At 35.7% G+C, this 16,593-nt stretch overlaps 1 protein-coding gene across 9 annotated transcripts in view; it reads left to right on the top strand.

Annotated features, from left to right (window-relative positions):
- The window catches only part of KIAA0319L (KIAA0319 like), a 220,936-nt gene that overhangs the window by 107,345 nt on the left and 96,998 nt on the right, over positions 1 to 16,593 (top strand). For all 9 annotated transcript variants that reach the window (XM_077150345.1, XM_077150350.1, XM_077150343.1 and 6 more), the window contains 5 exons: positions 3,386 to 3,487; positions 7,090 to 7,187; positions 9,996 to 10,083; positions 13,419 to 13,511; positions 15,777 to 15,909. In XM_077150345.1, the coding sequence (XP_077006460.1) occupies positions 3,386 to 3,487; positions 7,090 to 7,187; positions 9,996 to 10,083; positions 13,419 to 13,511; positions 15,777 to 15,909 (514 nt within the window). The remainder of the gene's footprint in view (positions 1 to 3,385; positions 3,488 to 7,089; positions 7,188 to 9,995; positions 10,084 to 13,418; positions 13,512 to 15,776; positions 15,910 to 16,593) is intronic.

Below are 16,593 nucleotides of genomic sequence, written 5' to 3' on the forward strand. Positions count from 1 at the left end.
CAAGATTCCACTGTCCCTGAGACTTAAAGGCACAAATTTCAATGAAATAATATTCGAGGACTCAAGAGGACAGAGTTTACTGTGAAGAAATAGTTGAATCCATGCACCTATTTGCCTTTTGAAAAGCTGGTTGTAGGTCAGATTTTGACAGCATCTTTATTTTTAAGGCAACCCATAGGAAGATTTATGTATAGACTGTTTCTTTAACCTCAATAAGTCTGTGCTCTTCTAAGGTATTAGAAGGAAGTGGTTAATTGAGAAAACTAAGTTGATCTTTATTCCCTGAAAAAGTCAAGGGGTGAAGCAAAGCCAATGAAAATGATTTTTTGCCTATTTTTAATTTCCTAGGGTTTTCTTTGATGGTGATGTAACATGAAATTTAAGAGTTTAATCCTGAGACAGCAAAGTAATTTTTGTATTCGGGCAGAATGCCTATAATTTTGAGGATAATTGTAAAGAGTTTGGGTTGTACTGTATTGAATAACCTTTTTTTTCTTCATCATTATACTTTCTCAGAGTATAGTGGTTTCTGTCTTTCTTCCTTTCTTGGCTTCCTTTTCTTTTTTTCAGAAAATCACTTGAGAGTTCTTTTTCCATCTCCTAGACTGTCTAAATGCTGAAGAGTCTATAAAAGATGGTTTCATTTCTCCCCATGTGCAAGGTCCCCAAGCAGAAAAAGATAAATCTCAAAGTTTTATATTTGTCTAGGAATTATTACTCATCTTCAAGTCTTGAAACAGCTGTTTCCTTTAAGCTGTCCTAGTTCCTAGGTCTCAGACCAAAAGAACAATTACTGTCAGAGGAATAAGATTTACATAGTCAATGGTTCTCCATCTTGTTGGCATGGTACAGTTTTGCTCCCAAAGGGAAGGGAAAATGAGTATTAGAGGCAGAATTGGGAAGAAAGGCTGTGGCAGTGAAACCAAATGATAGTGGTTTTTTAATGCTAGGTTAGGAGATGACCATTGGGAGTGGGGGTCTTAAGTTGGAGGGTAACATGGTGAGTATTTTAGAAAGACCAATGGTGTGTGGGTGTTTTAAGAAGACAGGATGAATTGCAGCAGGGAGAGCAGCAGAGGAAGACTAATTAAGGTTTTTTTGAACAATCTTAAGTGAGAGCAATGGGGTCCAAGTCTGTGATTGTAGCAATTGAATGGATATAAGTTTAGGCAGGCCTTGTGATCAACATTTGCCATTTCTTCTAGGAATTTTATATATGTATTTCATTAGAAAGTCATTTATCAGCATAAAGATGATACTTGAAACTGAGTAAATTTTAACTATGTAGAAAATAATATATAATGAGGGCCTAGGGACAGATCATAGTTAAAATATAGTGGGGAGGACAGACAGGCTCTTGGGCAGCCCTGGCTGGGGAAGAGAATTGCATGTGTGTCCTTAGCTGGCAGTAGCTGTGGTAGTGAAGGCGGCAGAACCCCTGGGGTTGTGAGATGGCTGCTGACATTCTTCAGTCTAGTTGGCCTGCTTGCAAGGGAGACATGAGGAGCAGTGCCAAGTTATATGCTGATTATCCACTTTGAGTCCTTTATTGTGGAGGGAAACAGAGGTGCTGGGAAGAAATAATTTTTTCTCCAAATCAAGTAATTGGCAGGTCTCTTGGTTCCCAATGCTGGCATCAGATGACCTCTTTGCCTAACTTGGCACTGAACATAGTGGAGGCATTCAGTAAACATTACTGACTGATTGATGGGCCTTCTGTATAAAAATTATTCTTCTGCTCCCCCAGTGGTAGAACATAAGGTCTGAGTGGTCTGTCTTCCACAGCGGCTATTCCATTTTACTTGTGTTTACAGAGTGGTTGCTTTTTGGTGGCTGTTGACAATGACGTTTGCTATTGAAAATACTGACATTTTTCCAGGTAATTATTTGATTGTGACTCTGCAGTTTTTATTGCATAGAGCTCAAGAAATGATGACCAAAACAGACAACCAACCAAGCAACCAAAAAAAAAAAACAACAAAACCCACTAGTTTGGACTTTCAAAAATTATTAGTTACATAGGCCAAGTAGAACTATTAACTTAATATTTATATATATTTAGGAACATGATTGTAATTCTGTGAGATAGAATTAATAACTAATGGCACCTCTTTTGGCTGCCTTCCCAACTAAGCCATGCGGTACACTGGTTATTTCTCCTTATTCTTTGTTCTTATGGGCTCAAAAGCATTCGAGATGTTAGGTACTCAGTGTTTCTAAGTGAGTTTTAAAAGCTATTTCTTTAAAATTACACAGTGAATTTAGATTGAGGAAAATGGATGTATTTTCCAGCAACCAGATGTCATTTTTTGTATGGTCATGAAAAATATGTAATTTGGATGTATGTCTATATAAAACTTGAGCAATTTTAAGTTTATGGGTTCTAGCAGGCAAAGTTAGGAAAATGTTGGTTTATCTTTTTAGTGAAAACAAGGTGTAAAACAATGCATCTGGTATGCTCCCATTTGTGTATAAAAGAGAGGGGGGTGGAGGTTATATGCCTATATGTACATAGATTGTTTTTAGAAGTATACATAAGAAAACTGTTAGCAGTAGTTGCATCTGAGGATCAGGAGTAGGACAGAGAGGTTTTTCACCATAGACTCTTTATTCTGTCTAGATTTTTTACCATGTGCATGTATTCCTATAAAAAAAGCTACATTGAGTAATATGTGAAGCGACTTGCAGTCAAATGTACCACATTTCATTGAATCTGTACAATATTGTGAACGTAATTAGTGGCACTGAATTACATATTTGAATGTGGTTAAAAGGGGGAAATTTTGGGTTTTGTATATGTTACTAGAATAACAGCTAAAAACAATAACATAGGACTGTACAGCATAAACAGTGAACACTTATGTAAATTATGGACTATAGTTAATAGTACAATTATAATAATATTATTTCATTATTCATAACAAAGGTACCTTACTGATAAAAGTGTTAATAACAGGGGAGGGTATATGGGAACTCTATTTTCTGCATGATTTTTCTATAAACCTACAGCTTCTCTAATTAAGAAAATTACATATATGATAAAAAATACAGTGGAGAAAAAGAAAAAGTAGAATAATATCGTGTTGTTATAATCAAGAGTTTTATGATGAAGGCAGTGTTAGATACATCAAGGTGAAGGGTGAGGATTGAGAAATGGCTGTTAGATTTACTTAGAAGCTGTTCAGTGGGAACCTCAAAAAATCTTTTTCACTGTAAAAATTGGTGTAGAATCAAATTTCAAGGGATTAGAGAGTAGATAAATAATGAGGAAATGAAGGCCGTAGCTGAATATCATTCATGAAAGGAGTTTGGCCACAAAAGGAAGGAGAGAAATGGGACAGTCTGTATCTAATTTCTTATTTCTTGTATTTTACTTCGTTTTCAGTTATAAAGGAACTGGTGGTATCTGCTGGAGAGAGTGTCCAGATAACCCTGCCTAAGAATGAAGTTCAGTTAAATGCATATGTTCTCCAGGAACCACTTGAAGGTAATTCCCTTATATTTAGATAATGCTTTAATTTACAATGATATTCACATACCATTTCTCATTTATGATAATCCTGTGAGGATTGGCTATAGCATACAGCTGCAAGAATACTTATGTGATGAGAGGCAATATAATATAGTGTTTGAGATCAGGGACTTTGTCAAGCCTAGGTTCAAATACCAGTTGAGCCAGTCATTAGCTGAATGATTTTAAGCAAATTTCCTAACTTCTCTGCACTTCCAGTGCTCAGCAAATTGGAGATAACAATTCCTATCTATCTCATGAGGGAGCATTAAGGGTAGGATTAGGTAGTATATATAGTACCCCTACTTCAGTGCTAGCAGATAGTTGATGCTATTTATTATTTATTAATAATAATAAATTTATGATATCATAAATAATAAATTTATGATAGATCAGGCTGAATTATAACTATTTAAAAGAGGAAGAAACTGAAACTCAGGTTAACTTGTTTATCTTGGTCAAACAACTAATAAATGTCAGTGGTAGACCTTCATGGAGAGAAGTTATTTGAGACTACTGCTAATATAGATTTGTCAGTTTTTAAAAAAAGACAAGTCCAACGTGATGTAAGAAATTCAAATTTATGGCATATATGAATTAAGGAATGACATACATTATTTAAGAAAATTTAGAATTTGAGCATCCTTTTCACAGTTGAAATAAATGTTTATATATCAAAGTTTGACATAAAAGCACATACACATTCTCTTAAGACTATCTATGACATACTTTGATAGTTCCTTCCTTATTCAGGATGGTGGCCATTTTAGTTTGTAAGCTGTCAGAATGCAATATGTCAAAACTGAAATGGCTTTTATAAAGGGAATTTAATAGGTTATAAGTTTACAGTTCTAAGCCTGTAAAAATGTCCAAACTAAGGCATCCAGGGAAAGATACCATAATTCGAGGAAGGCTGATGTGTCAGGAACACCTCTGTCAGCTGGATAGTCATGTGGCTGGCATCTGCTGGTCTATTGTTCTTGGGCTCCGTTGCTTTCAGCCTCTGTTCCTGTGGGGGTTCCTCACTTTGTTTTTCTGGGGCTGGCTTTCATCTCTTGGCTTCCTTTGGCTCTCTTTGGGTTCTGGCTTGCTTAACATTCCATGGCAATGTCTTCTGGGCTTCAAGCATCTCCGTACATCTGTGTCTCTGTTCTCCAAGTGTTGGCATCTGTGTCAGCTCTGCTCTCTCCACAATGTTTCATCTTTGACAGGACTCCAGTAAACTGATCAAGACCCACCTGGAATGGGTGGAGTCACATCTCCATCTAATCAAAAGGTCATACCCACAATTGGGCATGGCACATCTCCATGGAGATAATCTAATAAAAAATTCCCACCCTACAATATTGAATCAGGATTAAAAGAAATTGCTGCTCCATCAAGATTGAATCAGGATTAAAACATGGCTTTTCTGGGATATATAATACTTTAAAATTGGCACAGTGGCCTTCCATTTTAGGTGCTCACACTTCCAATACAATATTCCTAATTTCTGGGCCTAACAAAAAAATAGTGAATTTGTGCAAAAAAATACTATTCTAGACCCTAAAGGCCCTCCCTGTTCTATACTTCTACCCTTAAATTGAGGTTTTTTTTTTTCCTATGTGAGTATACCTTTATTGCAGCACCATTTGTTGAATTTTTGTTTGTTTGTTTTTATTTGTTTGTTTTGGAAAGTGCATGGGCTGGAAATTGAACCTGGTTGTATCCAGTTTTATAAAATAAAATCTGGTCTCGAGTTGAAGGTTATTTTTCTCTAGAGAAGTTTTTCCTTTCTTCCTCTGGTGATAAGATGAGTGGATTTGATGGCCTTTGAAGATGAAGATGAGGAAAGAACTGCTTGAGCTGCAATTACTTCCCCTCTTTTGTAAAAGATATACTTGTCTTTACTGTATTTTCTTTTCTAATCCATGTGTGCATATACACTTCTGTGAGTTCATATTTTGTAGATCAGGATTCTAAAACACATCAATTCAGAAACAGATACTTTAACTCTCATCTCCAATTCTTCTGCCTTTATCTAACCCATGAGATAGAGGGTTTCAAACTGTCAAAGATTATGGCTATTGAGGTAGGACAAACTCTGCCTGCTTTTCTTCCCCTTTATCCCCTGTGGCAGCGCTTGAAGCACCTCTAAGGATCCCTCTAGGGTTCAGAGGCTCTGTTTGAAAACCTCTGCTCTAAATCAGTAAAACCAGCATTCTGTCTAATAGACCTTTATTGAGTTATTCCTACCCTTGGACAAATTTTTAGCTGTTAAGGCATATTTCATCCCCTAAGCTTTTCAGTCCTAGGATTATCATTCTTTTTGAAATCAATTCCCAAACTAGCATGAGTTTGTTTTCTATGTGGGAAAAATTTCCACCTACAGTTGAAAAAGATGTTTCCTTTAAGCAAACCAGATCAACTTCTATTTCTTCTTTCCTAATCCTTACCTATTCTAACTTCTACAAAGGTGTTTATGAGAACTTCCTCTGGCCAAAACAAAACTAGTATTTTGGGGAGGAAGAAAGGGTATCCAGTTTTTTTTTTTTTTTTGTATGCTGCATGGCAGGGGTCACATTGCATTCTTTTTTCCATGTGAGTATCCTTTTGTTGCAGCACCATTTGTTGAATTTTTGTTTGTTTGCTTGTTTTGGAAAGTGCATGGGCCAGGAATCAAACCCAGTTGTATCCAGTTTTGTAAAGTAAAATCTGGTCTCGAGTTGAAGGGTATCTTGGATTTGGGTTCTATATGTTAACTCTGACCTTTAAACGCATGAAATAAGAAAAAGATAACCTCTCTGTGATAAGCATTTGAATTTTTTCTTTTTCTTTTTTACTTTTGGGTGGTAAACTAAACCGTCCTACCAGATCCCACCTTTCCCTAGGCAGAAATACTCTTGGTTCCCCCAAAATTTTAATACCAGTTTTACTGGGGAGGAATTCCTTTTAGACAACAGGATTCTATCCTTACTCTTCCTGATACTATGGTCTGAGCTACAAATGAGGACCATTTAATGTCTCATTTGATCTTAATTAATTTCAGTGGAACCTGTTTTAAATGATCCATCCCCTACCATCTTTGCAGTGTGTTATTTAGCTCAGCAGGAATGAAGTAGCTCTTCTAACTCACCAGGGTGTGATGACCTCAGTGAGACAAGCATTGTTAGCACTCTGTAAAAAGCTATTTTTGAACCATGTTATTTAGAAGTCATTGCTGTTCTTTGTTGCAAAAGAAGTTTTGTAAGAAAATGGCCTTTGTTTACAATGAGTTCATCTATAGTGATTGGTATTTTCACTGGGATACCATACCATGAGCAACCTGATATTTTATAGGGATGATTGACCCTGGAGAAGCTGGGTAAGGGGCAGAAATGAGCATTGCTGGGAGAAAATGGAAGAAGCTCTAATTGTAGCTGAGTCAGCAGAATCCACCCTTTCATCAGATGGTTTGATTTTTTTATAAGCTTTAGGGTAAAATCTTAAGAACTAAGACCCTGTCAAGTTTTAGAAGAGATTTGTTATTGTCAGGTTGTGTAGTTGCCCTTTTTGTGTGTAGATATGTTTTAATGATTTTTGTAACTGCTCTTCTATAGGAGAGACCTACACCTACAACTGGCAGCTGATTACTCATCCTAAAGACTACAGTGGAGAAATGGAAGGGAAACATTCCCAGATCCTCAAGCTATCCAAGGTGACTCTGCCACCTTTTACTAGACTAGAGGTGTTGACTGCTTTTCTAATGTATAATATCATAGAAATTTCTGTCCACGCTTAAATCTGGAACAATTCCTGAGAAATGAATCCTCCAAGTCTAACTGGCTGGCATCCAATATTTGTTAGTGTATGATTCTCAAATTTTCCTTTAGGGTGAGAAAATGTACCAGCATGATGGTGATATCCGAAAATATACACTAAACAGCTTCTAAGGGTAACATGAGGATTTTAGAATTTGGGAGATAACCTAGGATATTTGTGGCCACATGACTATGTAAATTGGCTCAGTCATTTTGGGATTCAGTATGGTTAATTTTTATTTAATTATATAGATAAAATATTCATATTCTTTGACCCAGAAATCTCATTCATTCATTCAGCAGCTGTTCATTATACACTGGCAGGTGCTGGGAATTTACCAATGAATTAATCAAGACCTTAACTTTCAAGGCCAGTAGCATCTAGTAGATGATATTGACAAGCTGCATGTAATTATAACAGGATACAGTAGGTCAGTTTACGGGGTTATGGCAGCTCATAGATTTCACCTAGTTGGGTTCTGACTACCTTAACTGGGTAAAGGGTGGAAGGAAAATACCTCAAACAGAAAAGGCAACATGTCGACTAAGCCAAAAATAAAAGAGAAAATCGGATGTTTCGGGATTATTATATGTGGTTTTGCATGACTGGACTCTGAGGTGTGAGGAAAGCAGTGACCCCACATTGTTTGGAGAGATGCAGAGGCCGGTTTGTAGAGAGCCTAGTATGCCTGATTAAGGATTTTGAATCCTATCCAGAGGGAAGGCTTTGAATGGTTTTACACAGGAGAATGACATGTTCAGATTTTCAATTTAGAAAGGTCAACCTGACTGAATATTTGAGAAAATAAGATTCAATATAGTGAGACCAGTGAGGAATTTGTTGAAAAATCTGGGTAGGAGATGATGGTAGTCTGAGTAAAACTGCTAAATATATAAAATTAAAATTTAAAACCATGTATTTTAAGCTCCTATCATGTATCACACACAGTGCTAATTGTTTCACACAATTTCAATTAATCTTCGTAACAACTCCATGGTGTAGGTATTAATATCTGTTTTGCTAAGTATAAAACTAAAAATTGGAACAATAAAGTGGTTTGGCCAAAGTTCAAAGAGTTTAGATGGTAGAATTAAAGTGAAATTTTTCATCTCTAGTACCCATGCTTTCAGTAACTATGTTATACTTGTGTATAACATACATGAGTATGTTGAGAATGAAAGTGATGGCAATGTGAACGAAGAGAAGTGAGTGGCTTTGAGAAACATTAAGGAGATGGACTTGATAAGACTTGGTAAACAATTAACTGAGAGGGGATATTGGGAAAGAGGAGTTAAGGATAATTCTAGCTTTTTAGTGTAAGCATCTTGGTTGATGTTGGTGCAGTTGTGGTGATATTTATTGCAATGAGGAGCTCAGAAGAAGAAGTAGGTTTGGGGAGGAAGAAGATTAATTCGTTGTTGGACAGAGTGAGTTTGAGGAACCTGTGAGACATTTGAGTAGAATTGTCTAATAAATAGGTGGGAGTAAGGAGCTAGACATCATGAGACATATTTATCTTTCTGGGTAAGAAAGGTAAATTTGCCCATCAACCTCAAATAGATGATTATCAAAACCATAGAGTTAAATGAGATCAACAAGGGAGAGTGTGTAGAGTGAAGAGATAAGTGGACTAAGGTTAGAATCCTGGGGAACATTGTCCTCTAAGGACTGGAAGAAAAGCCTGAAGGAAATGAGAAGTTGGCAGAGAAGTGAAAGCCAAGGAAGGTGACCATTAGAAGGAAGAAGTAGTGAAAAATGTCATATGCCAAAGAGAGATCAATTAGTATTTATCCAAAAAAGATAATTCAAAAGAAAGAATAACTTCCATTTATCTGAAAGATGTTCATCATAGCATTATTTACAATACTAAAAATTTGGAAACAACTCAAGTATCCAGCAATGTGAAATGTTTGCGTGAATTATGGTACATTTATTCATGTACCATTTTGCAGCTATTAGAATGACTATTAAAAGCATTTTATCATAATAAGTATTAATGCTACGTGAATAGAAGAAAGAATGATAAGAAGTTTGATATATACTTTGATTTAGCTAGACTGTGATTATCATTGAAGTTTGAGCTCCTTGGAGTCAGGGATCTTAACCTTATTTATCTCTAAATCTCAAGCCTAGGACAATGACTGGTATATAATTGATTCTTAATAAATGTTTGTTGAATGAATGAACTATTTAAAACTATTTTTTTTATGTGGTCAAGGATTGAAAGGGAATAAGGATATGATGGGTTGATGTGTTAGGATAGTGGGAGTGCAGGTTATTTTATTACTTTTTTACTTTTACATTGAATTGGGAGGGAAAATATTCAGATGTTTGGGAGCTGTTTGGTATTTTTATAAAATGTTTTTCTTTGCAGAGACCATTGTTTTAATTTTATAACTGCGAAGTAGGATGGTTAGGCTTTTAATGTTCTTCTAAAAAGAAAATGGGAGTACAGAGACATTAAAATCCCCTCTGTTGTTCTAGAGTCAGCTAGTAATAAGATTCCCATTAAAGGCTATGTTTTTGTAGTTTATAATTCATTGTTTCATCCCTTCAGCTAATTTACTTTTTCTGTTCTTGCACTGGAAGCAGTGCAGGAAGAGATTAAGATTCAGCATGGGGAAGTTCCGAGATATATGTTTTTATTTTATGTATAATTGTTAGGTTTTGTGTTTATCTAAAAGATGTTGTCTCACTTTTGCAGCTCACTCCAGGCCTATATGAATTCAAAGTGATTGTAGATGGTCAAAATACTCATGGGGAAGGCTATGTGAATGTGACAGTAAAACCAGGTATGTATTTGCCATCCTTGGCTGTGCCCCATTACTCTCTCTGCAGGATTCTCAAGGAGATTGAGATTTAACATGAGGGGTTTCAAATTTCTATTTGTCTTTTAAATATACTTATTGGGCAATATATCCTAGTTCAATATAGTAAAAGGTTATAGTGGCAGAGTACATCCTTTGTTCTAGTTGGAACCCTGGGCTGGGCAGAGAGAAGGTTGGATGGCCCATTGTGCAGTATGGCCTGAGCAATAGCCTGTTTACGTAGAGCCATTTCTCCAAGTGGGTCTTGCTGACAGAGCATTGTTTGTGGTCATTAAGAGACACAAAGATGCCTGGAACCTAGAAGAACCGTGTAGGTAGAGAACCACCCAAATATTTGGCTCGTTGTAATCTTTTTCCAAAGTTGTGGGCCTTTGTACACAGAGTCCTCATTCAAACCATACTGTTCCTCTTTTACCTTGGAAGCTGATTCTGTCATCCTTTTAAAATGATCTCCATTGGTAAATCATAGTGTAGTAGCAAGATATTTTGTTTTGCATTTTTGAGAAATTTGGGGGAAGGTGGAGAGTGGCACATTCCCTGGTACAAATTCTTAATACTTAAATATTGTCTTTGTTGGTAATAGAGGGATTTTTTTTTCATTCCTTATACTTTATTGCCAAGGTAATCTTTTAACTCCTTTTAAACATTTTTTTTTATTTAAAAATTTCCAGAATTTCCAAACATTCTATATCTACCGAACAACAATTCTCCCTTCTCCCTCCTTCCACTCCTGGTAACTTCTAGACTATCTGTCTCTATGAATTTGCTTGCTCTAGATATTTCATATAAGTGTAGCCATACAATATTTATCCTTATGTGCCTTGGTTATTTCACTCAGCTTAATACTTTCAGGGTCATCGATGTTGCAGCATCTCTCAGAACTCTATTCCTTCTTATGGCCAAATAATGTTTCATTATGTGCACATACCATATTTTGTTTATCCCTTCATCTATTGATGGACACAGGTTGTTTCCACCTTTTGGGTATTGTGAAGAATGCTGCCCAGAACACTGGTTTGTAATTATCTGTGAGTCCCTGATTTCAATTTCTTTGGGTATATACCTAAGATTGGAATTGCCAGTAATTCTATATTTAGCTTTTTGAGGAGAAACCATACTGTTTTCCAGAGTGGCTGCACCATTTTACAGTCCCACCAACAACGCACAAGGGTTTCAGTTTTTCTGCATTCTCTCTAACACTTACATTTTCTCTTTTTTAAAAAATAATGATCATACTTGTGAGTATGAAGTCGTATCTCATTGTTTTGACTTACATTTCCCTAATGGCTAATGATGTTGAGCATCATTTCATATGCTTATTGGCTATTTGTATATCCTTTTTGGTAAAACATCTAAATCTTTTGCCATTTTAAAATTGGGTTGTTTGTTTTTTTGTTGTCGTTGAGTTGTAAGAGTTCTTTATATATTCTAGATTGGATATTTAATTTGCCACTGTTTTCTCCCATTCTGTAGGTTGTCTTTTTACTTTCTCAACAGCATGCTTTGATGCACAAAAGTTTTTAAGTTTGGTGAAGTCAAATTTATCTAACTTTTTTTTTGTTGCGCATACTTTTGGTGTGATGTCTAAGGATCTTTTGCCAAATCCAAGGTCATGAAGATTAGCCCCTCTGTTTTCTAAGAGTTTTATAGTTTTACCTCTTGTATTTAGGTCCTTAATCCCTTCCTTCACCTTCTTGATGTGAATAGCATGAAGACCATTTGATAATTTATCAAAGAAGAAGTTGCTGGGTGATAGTTGACAGTTATTCAGATGGACAAGAGCAGTTTGTGACTTCTCATCACTTAGGCATAGTCTCCTCATACATAATGAATTCAGGGGTGGTTGAAAAGTCACCCATTATCTTTTCAGTACAGTCAGGGCCAAGGAATGGTTTGTTTGCCAAAGCCTTTATTACATAACACTTGTGCATTGTCTGCCTCTAGTCAGGCTTGTCTAAAAGTAGTAATTTGTTGCTCTAGTACTTTTCTTTTCTTTTCTAAAAAATATTTAATGATTCTTTAATCCTTTTGTTTGAGGATTCATTCATTCACTGTCATTCAAATAACATTTATTAGGTGCTTACTAGGTGCAAGTCACTAGTATATCCTCTTAGTTTTTTAAGGTAACATTTGGAACAACCTACATTGTAATATAAATATATTTTAATGCAATTTTATTGAGATATAGTCACATATCTCTTATAATATTTTGCCATTAATCATCTAAAATATACAATCAGTGGTTCACGGTATCATCATATAGTTGGGCATTCATCACCTACAATTTTTGAATATTTTCATTACTCCAAAAACAGTAAAAATAAGAATAATTTTTTAAAAAAGAGAAAAAAGAACACCCAAAACTTCCTATGCTTCCTAATCCCCTATTATTTATTTATTTTTTGTCTTTATTTTCTTACTTATCTGACACTGGATAAAGGGAATGTCAGTCAGAAAGTTTTCACAACCACACAGTCACACTGTAAAAGTTATATAGTTATTCAGTCATCTTCAGGAATGAAGACTACTGACAGTTCAGGCAGTTCTAATTTCTCCAAAACACCAAAAATACTGAAAAGGGATATCTATATAATACATAAGAATAACCTCCAGGATGATCTCTTGACTCTGTTTGTAATTTCTCAGCCACTGAAACTTAATTTTATTTCATTTCTCTTCTTCCTTTTGGTAAAGAAACTTCTCAAATCCCACAATGCCAGGGTCAGGATCATCCCCGGGAGTCCTGTCCCATGCTGCCAGGGAAATTTATACCCCTGGGAATCATGTCCCACATAGAGGGGAGGGCGGTTAGTTCACCTATAGAGTTGGCTTAAAGAGAGAGGCCACATCTAAGCCACAAAAGAGGTTCTCTGGGGGTGACTCTTAGGCATAGTTATAGTAGGTTTAGCTTCTTCTTTGCAGGAATAAGTTTCATAGGGGCAAGTCCCAAGATTGAGGGCTTGGCCTATAAAATTGGTAGTTCCTAATGCTTGCAAGAATATCAGGAATTCCCTAGGTGGGAAAGTTTAGTATTTCCACATAAAGTACTTTTCATGTACTAGATAGCCCATGAGCATTGAAAGAATGTGCAGGTCTTAGGAATGGTCAAGTTTGGGAGAGGCTTTTACACTGTCAGGAGTTTTAGGTTGAAATGGCAACCTGGTCTTGTGACCTTACCATTTGCCAATTTTTTAGCCATCAGTTTTATCATGGAAACTGATATATAATCTATTCAAATGTGGTCTGCCTCTCCCATAATTTAAAAGCCCCTCTCCTAATTTCTTCCTTTCTTCTTACAGAACCCCGTAAGAATCGGCCTCCTGTTGCTATTGTGTCACCACAGTTCCAGGAGATTTCTCTGCCAACCACTTCTACTATCATTGATGGCAGCCGTGAGTACTTGTCCAAATGTAACGTTTTAAAAGAGCACTTTACTGTGTACTCTGGTAGAAGATTTGAGGCCAATTGTGTCTCCATTCTGTTTAAGCCAAACTTCTCAACCATTTTATAGGAAAACCAGTTGTCTGAAGGAACGAATTAGGAATAACATACTAGACAGGCCCTATTAAAAATCCCCAGTGTGGCTTGTTTGAAGTAATATTTTTGCCCTGGGATGGCGAGGTAGTGTAATTATGCATGTATTTAACATTATTTTAGTTGAAATGGACTGCTTTGCTTAGATGGGGCTTAGTTACAGAAACAAGGTTTCTTCCTGTCAGAGCCGAATAAGTAACTGAGAGGCTGACTTGCTCTCAAGTAATCAAAATGATCATCAATAGAAATTGACTGAAAACAAGTATATAGCCATACAATGAAATTATACATCCCTAAATGGACTGCTATGTAAATGTTAAAAGAAAAAATGACACATTTCACATATTGATTCAGAAAAATTCTCCAACAAGCAATGTACATAAGGTATGTTATCATAAATTATCAATTGTGTAAATAAGGGAATTATTCAGAGCCGAATAAGTAACTGAGTTGCTCTCACCAGCCATCACTTCTTGATTCATGTCAGCTTTCTCCCGGAGAGACTCACAGAATACACTCCACACCTCTGGTTAGGACTCATTTACATTTTGCTCTTCAGAGTAGTGTCACCTAATGAGTGCATGAGACAATTTCTTGGTCTTTGCCATTGATCGTAGCCATATATACGTGTAAGTTTTCAGGCTTACCATCTCACCAATATTTGCTGTGTTTATTTTTGAAACCCACTAAGACTCTTTTAACCTGACTGTCTTGGTACCCAACAGTGGTTTTGGCAGTAACAGTCACCGCTTTCGCAGAGGAATCTCTAGCAAGGTTAAGTGTTTCATGTAGATGGTTTTGGCCAGAAGAGGAGGCTAGGATAATAGCAGGCCAAGAGAGAAAAGAGGATAGGAAGAGGCACATGTGATAATGAGTCATAGAAAGGGTTCACATAGTACCATTATATTTAATTTTTTTGAATAGGTGAAAGTTAAGAAATATGTAGAGGTAAGCAGAGAAAAGAATTACTACCATCCCTGTATCCTAGCTACCCTGTATTCTTCCAGACAACCAATGGTATTATTATTTTCTGTATCCTTCCGAAGATATTTTAAGTATATATAGGAAAATACATATATAGTCTATTCCCTTATTTACACAATTGATAATTTATAACATACCTTATGTACATTGCTTGTTGGAGAATTTTTCTGAATCAATATGTGAAATGTGTCTTCATTTTTATTTTTAACATTTACATAGCAGTCCATTATAGGGATGTATAATTTCATTGTATGGCTATATACTTGTTTTCAGTCAATTTCTATTGATGATCATTTTGATTACTTTCAGTTTTTTGCTATTGCAGACAATGTTACCATGAATAATCTGGTAAAGTACATCATTTCAAAAATGTACAAGTGTATCTGTAGGATAAATTCCTAGGAGAGGAATTGCAGGAAAAAAGGTTATGAGAATTTTAAAATTTGACAAATATTGCCAAATTGCCCTATATAGTGGTTTTATCAATTTATGCCTCTATCATAAATTATTAGTTCCTGTTTCTTCACACATTTACCTATATAATGGGTTATTAAACTTTGATCTTTGTCAATCTGATAGTTTTAAAAAAGTATCTCGTGTAATTTTAATAAGGATTTCTTTTATTTTTTTGTAAGGTTGAGTGTCTTTCACGTGTTTAAGAATTATTTAGGTTCCTTTTTTCATTCAGTAGTCCATATTTCATCTGGCGTTAGTTTAAATATTGTATTATGTTTCTCTGCTGTCATAGAACCTACAAACTGGCAAATGGGTGCAGCATGGAGTTATATAGCATCTTGTATTGCTGCTGTGTTTTATTGAGGCGACTTTGTTAGCATCACTATGTTCTGTAGGAAGAGGGTCTTGGTAAACATTGTTTTAAAAATTGTGTTATTTTATTATATGGTTATAGTATTCTTTTAACTTGTGTTGGAATTCTTAGAAAACTACACAATGGGATATTCATAAAGAGGCAGAATGTTCAGTATGCCTAGGGAAGAAACACTCTGCAGAGAAAGTCTATAATTTCATGAAGTTTTCCTAGCCTTAAATCTCTAGATATTTGCCCCAGTTTGTGTAAACTGGATAAGTACTGAAACCCAGCACTCTCATGTTGTAACTGATGTTTCTTTATGATCAAGAAAGCACTGATGATGATAAAATCGTCCAGTACCATTGGGAGGAACTTAAGGGGCCACTGAGAGAAGAGAAGATTTCTGAAGATACTGCCATATTAAAGCTAAGTAAGCTTGTTCCTGGAAACTACACTTTCAGGTAAATTTAGAATTTAGCCTCAGAAAATTTCCTAGAGGCCATTTTTTTTTCCTTACGGGTTTTACATTCTTATAGGAGTAACTCTGACAAATGTCAGATTCACTCTAGAATTGGTTAGTAATTGTAGCTTTTGGTTCCATTGGTTCTCTGAGCCCTATGGTGATTGTCATCACAATAATGGTAACTTTTTAAGGTAAAGATCCTTGCATAATCGATCAGGAGCCACCATATTTTCCTTCTTAAAGCCTTAACAAGGCAGATCTCCAAATTTTTCTAATTTTTTTTGTCATTAAGTGAACGAGTTTATCTTCTGTTATCTCTTCTCAGGCAAAATCTAGGAGGAACCTACTGCCATCTTTTATTTTCTTCCCATTGGGAAGTGCTTTCTCAATTTTGGTATCTTAGAATCTTCACTTTTGAATAACGATCTGTTTAACTATGATTTGTAGGATCTTTTTTTTTTATACTCTGTTTGTGGGGACTTCTGGGAGCAGTTAATTCAAAGAAAATCCTTTTGGGAACTAGTGTTATTCTTCTAAAATGTGATTAATAAGGGTTTGAGACTGACTCTAGAGTAATCCTCCTCATATTTACATAATTCATTATGTGTTACAAAGCACTTGTACATGAGCATCACACAAATATTATATGTACCATATGTAGATGATACTATCCTCATTTATA

Source organism: Tamandua tetradactyla, chromosome 2 (genome assembly GCF_023851605.1).
Source record: "Tamandua tetradactyla isolate mTamTet1 chromosome 2, mTamTet1.pri, whole genome shotgun sequence".
Taxonomy (NCBI): Eukaryota; Metazoa; Chordata; class Mammalia; order Pilosa; family Myrmecophagidae; genus Tamandua; species Tamandua tetradactyla.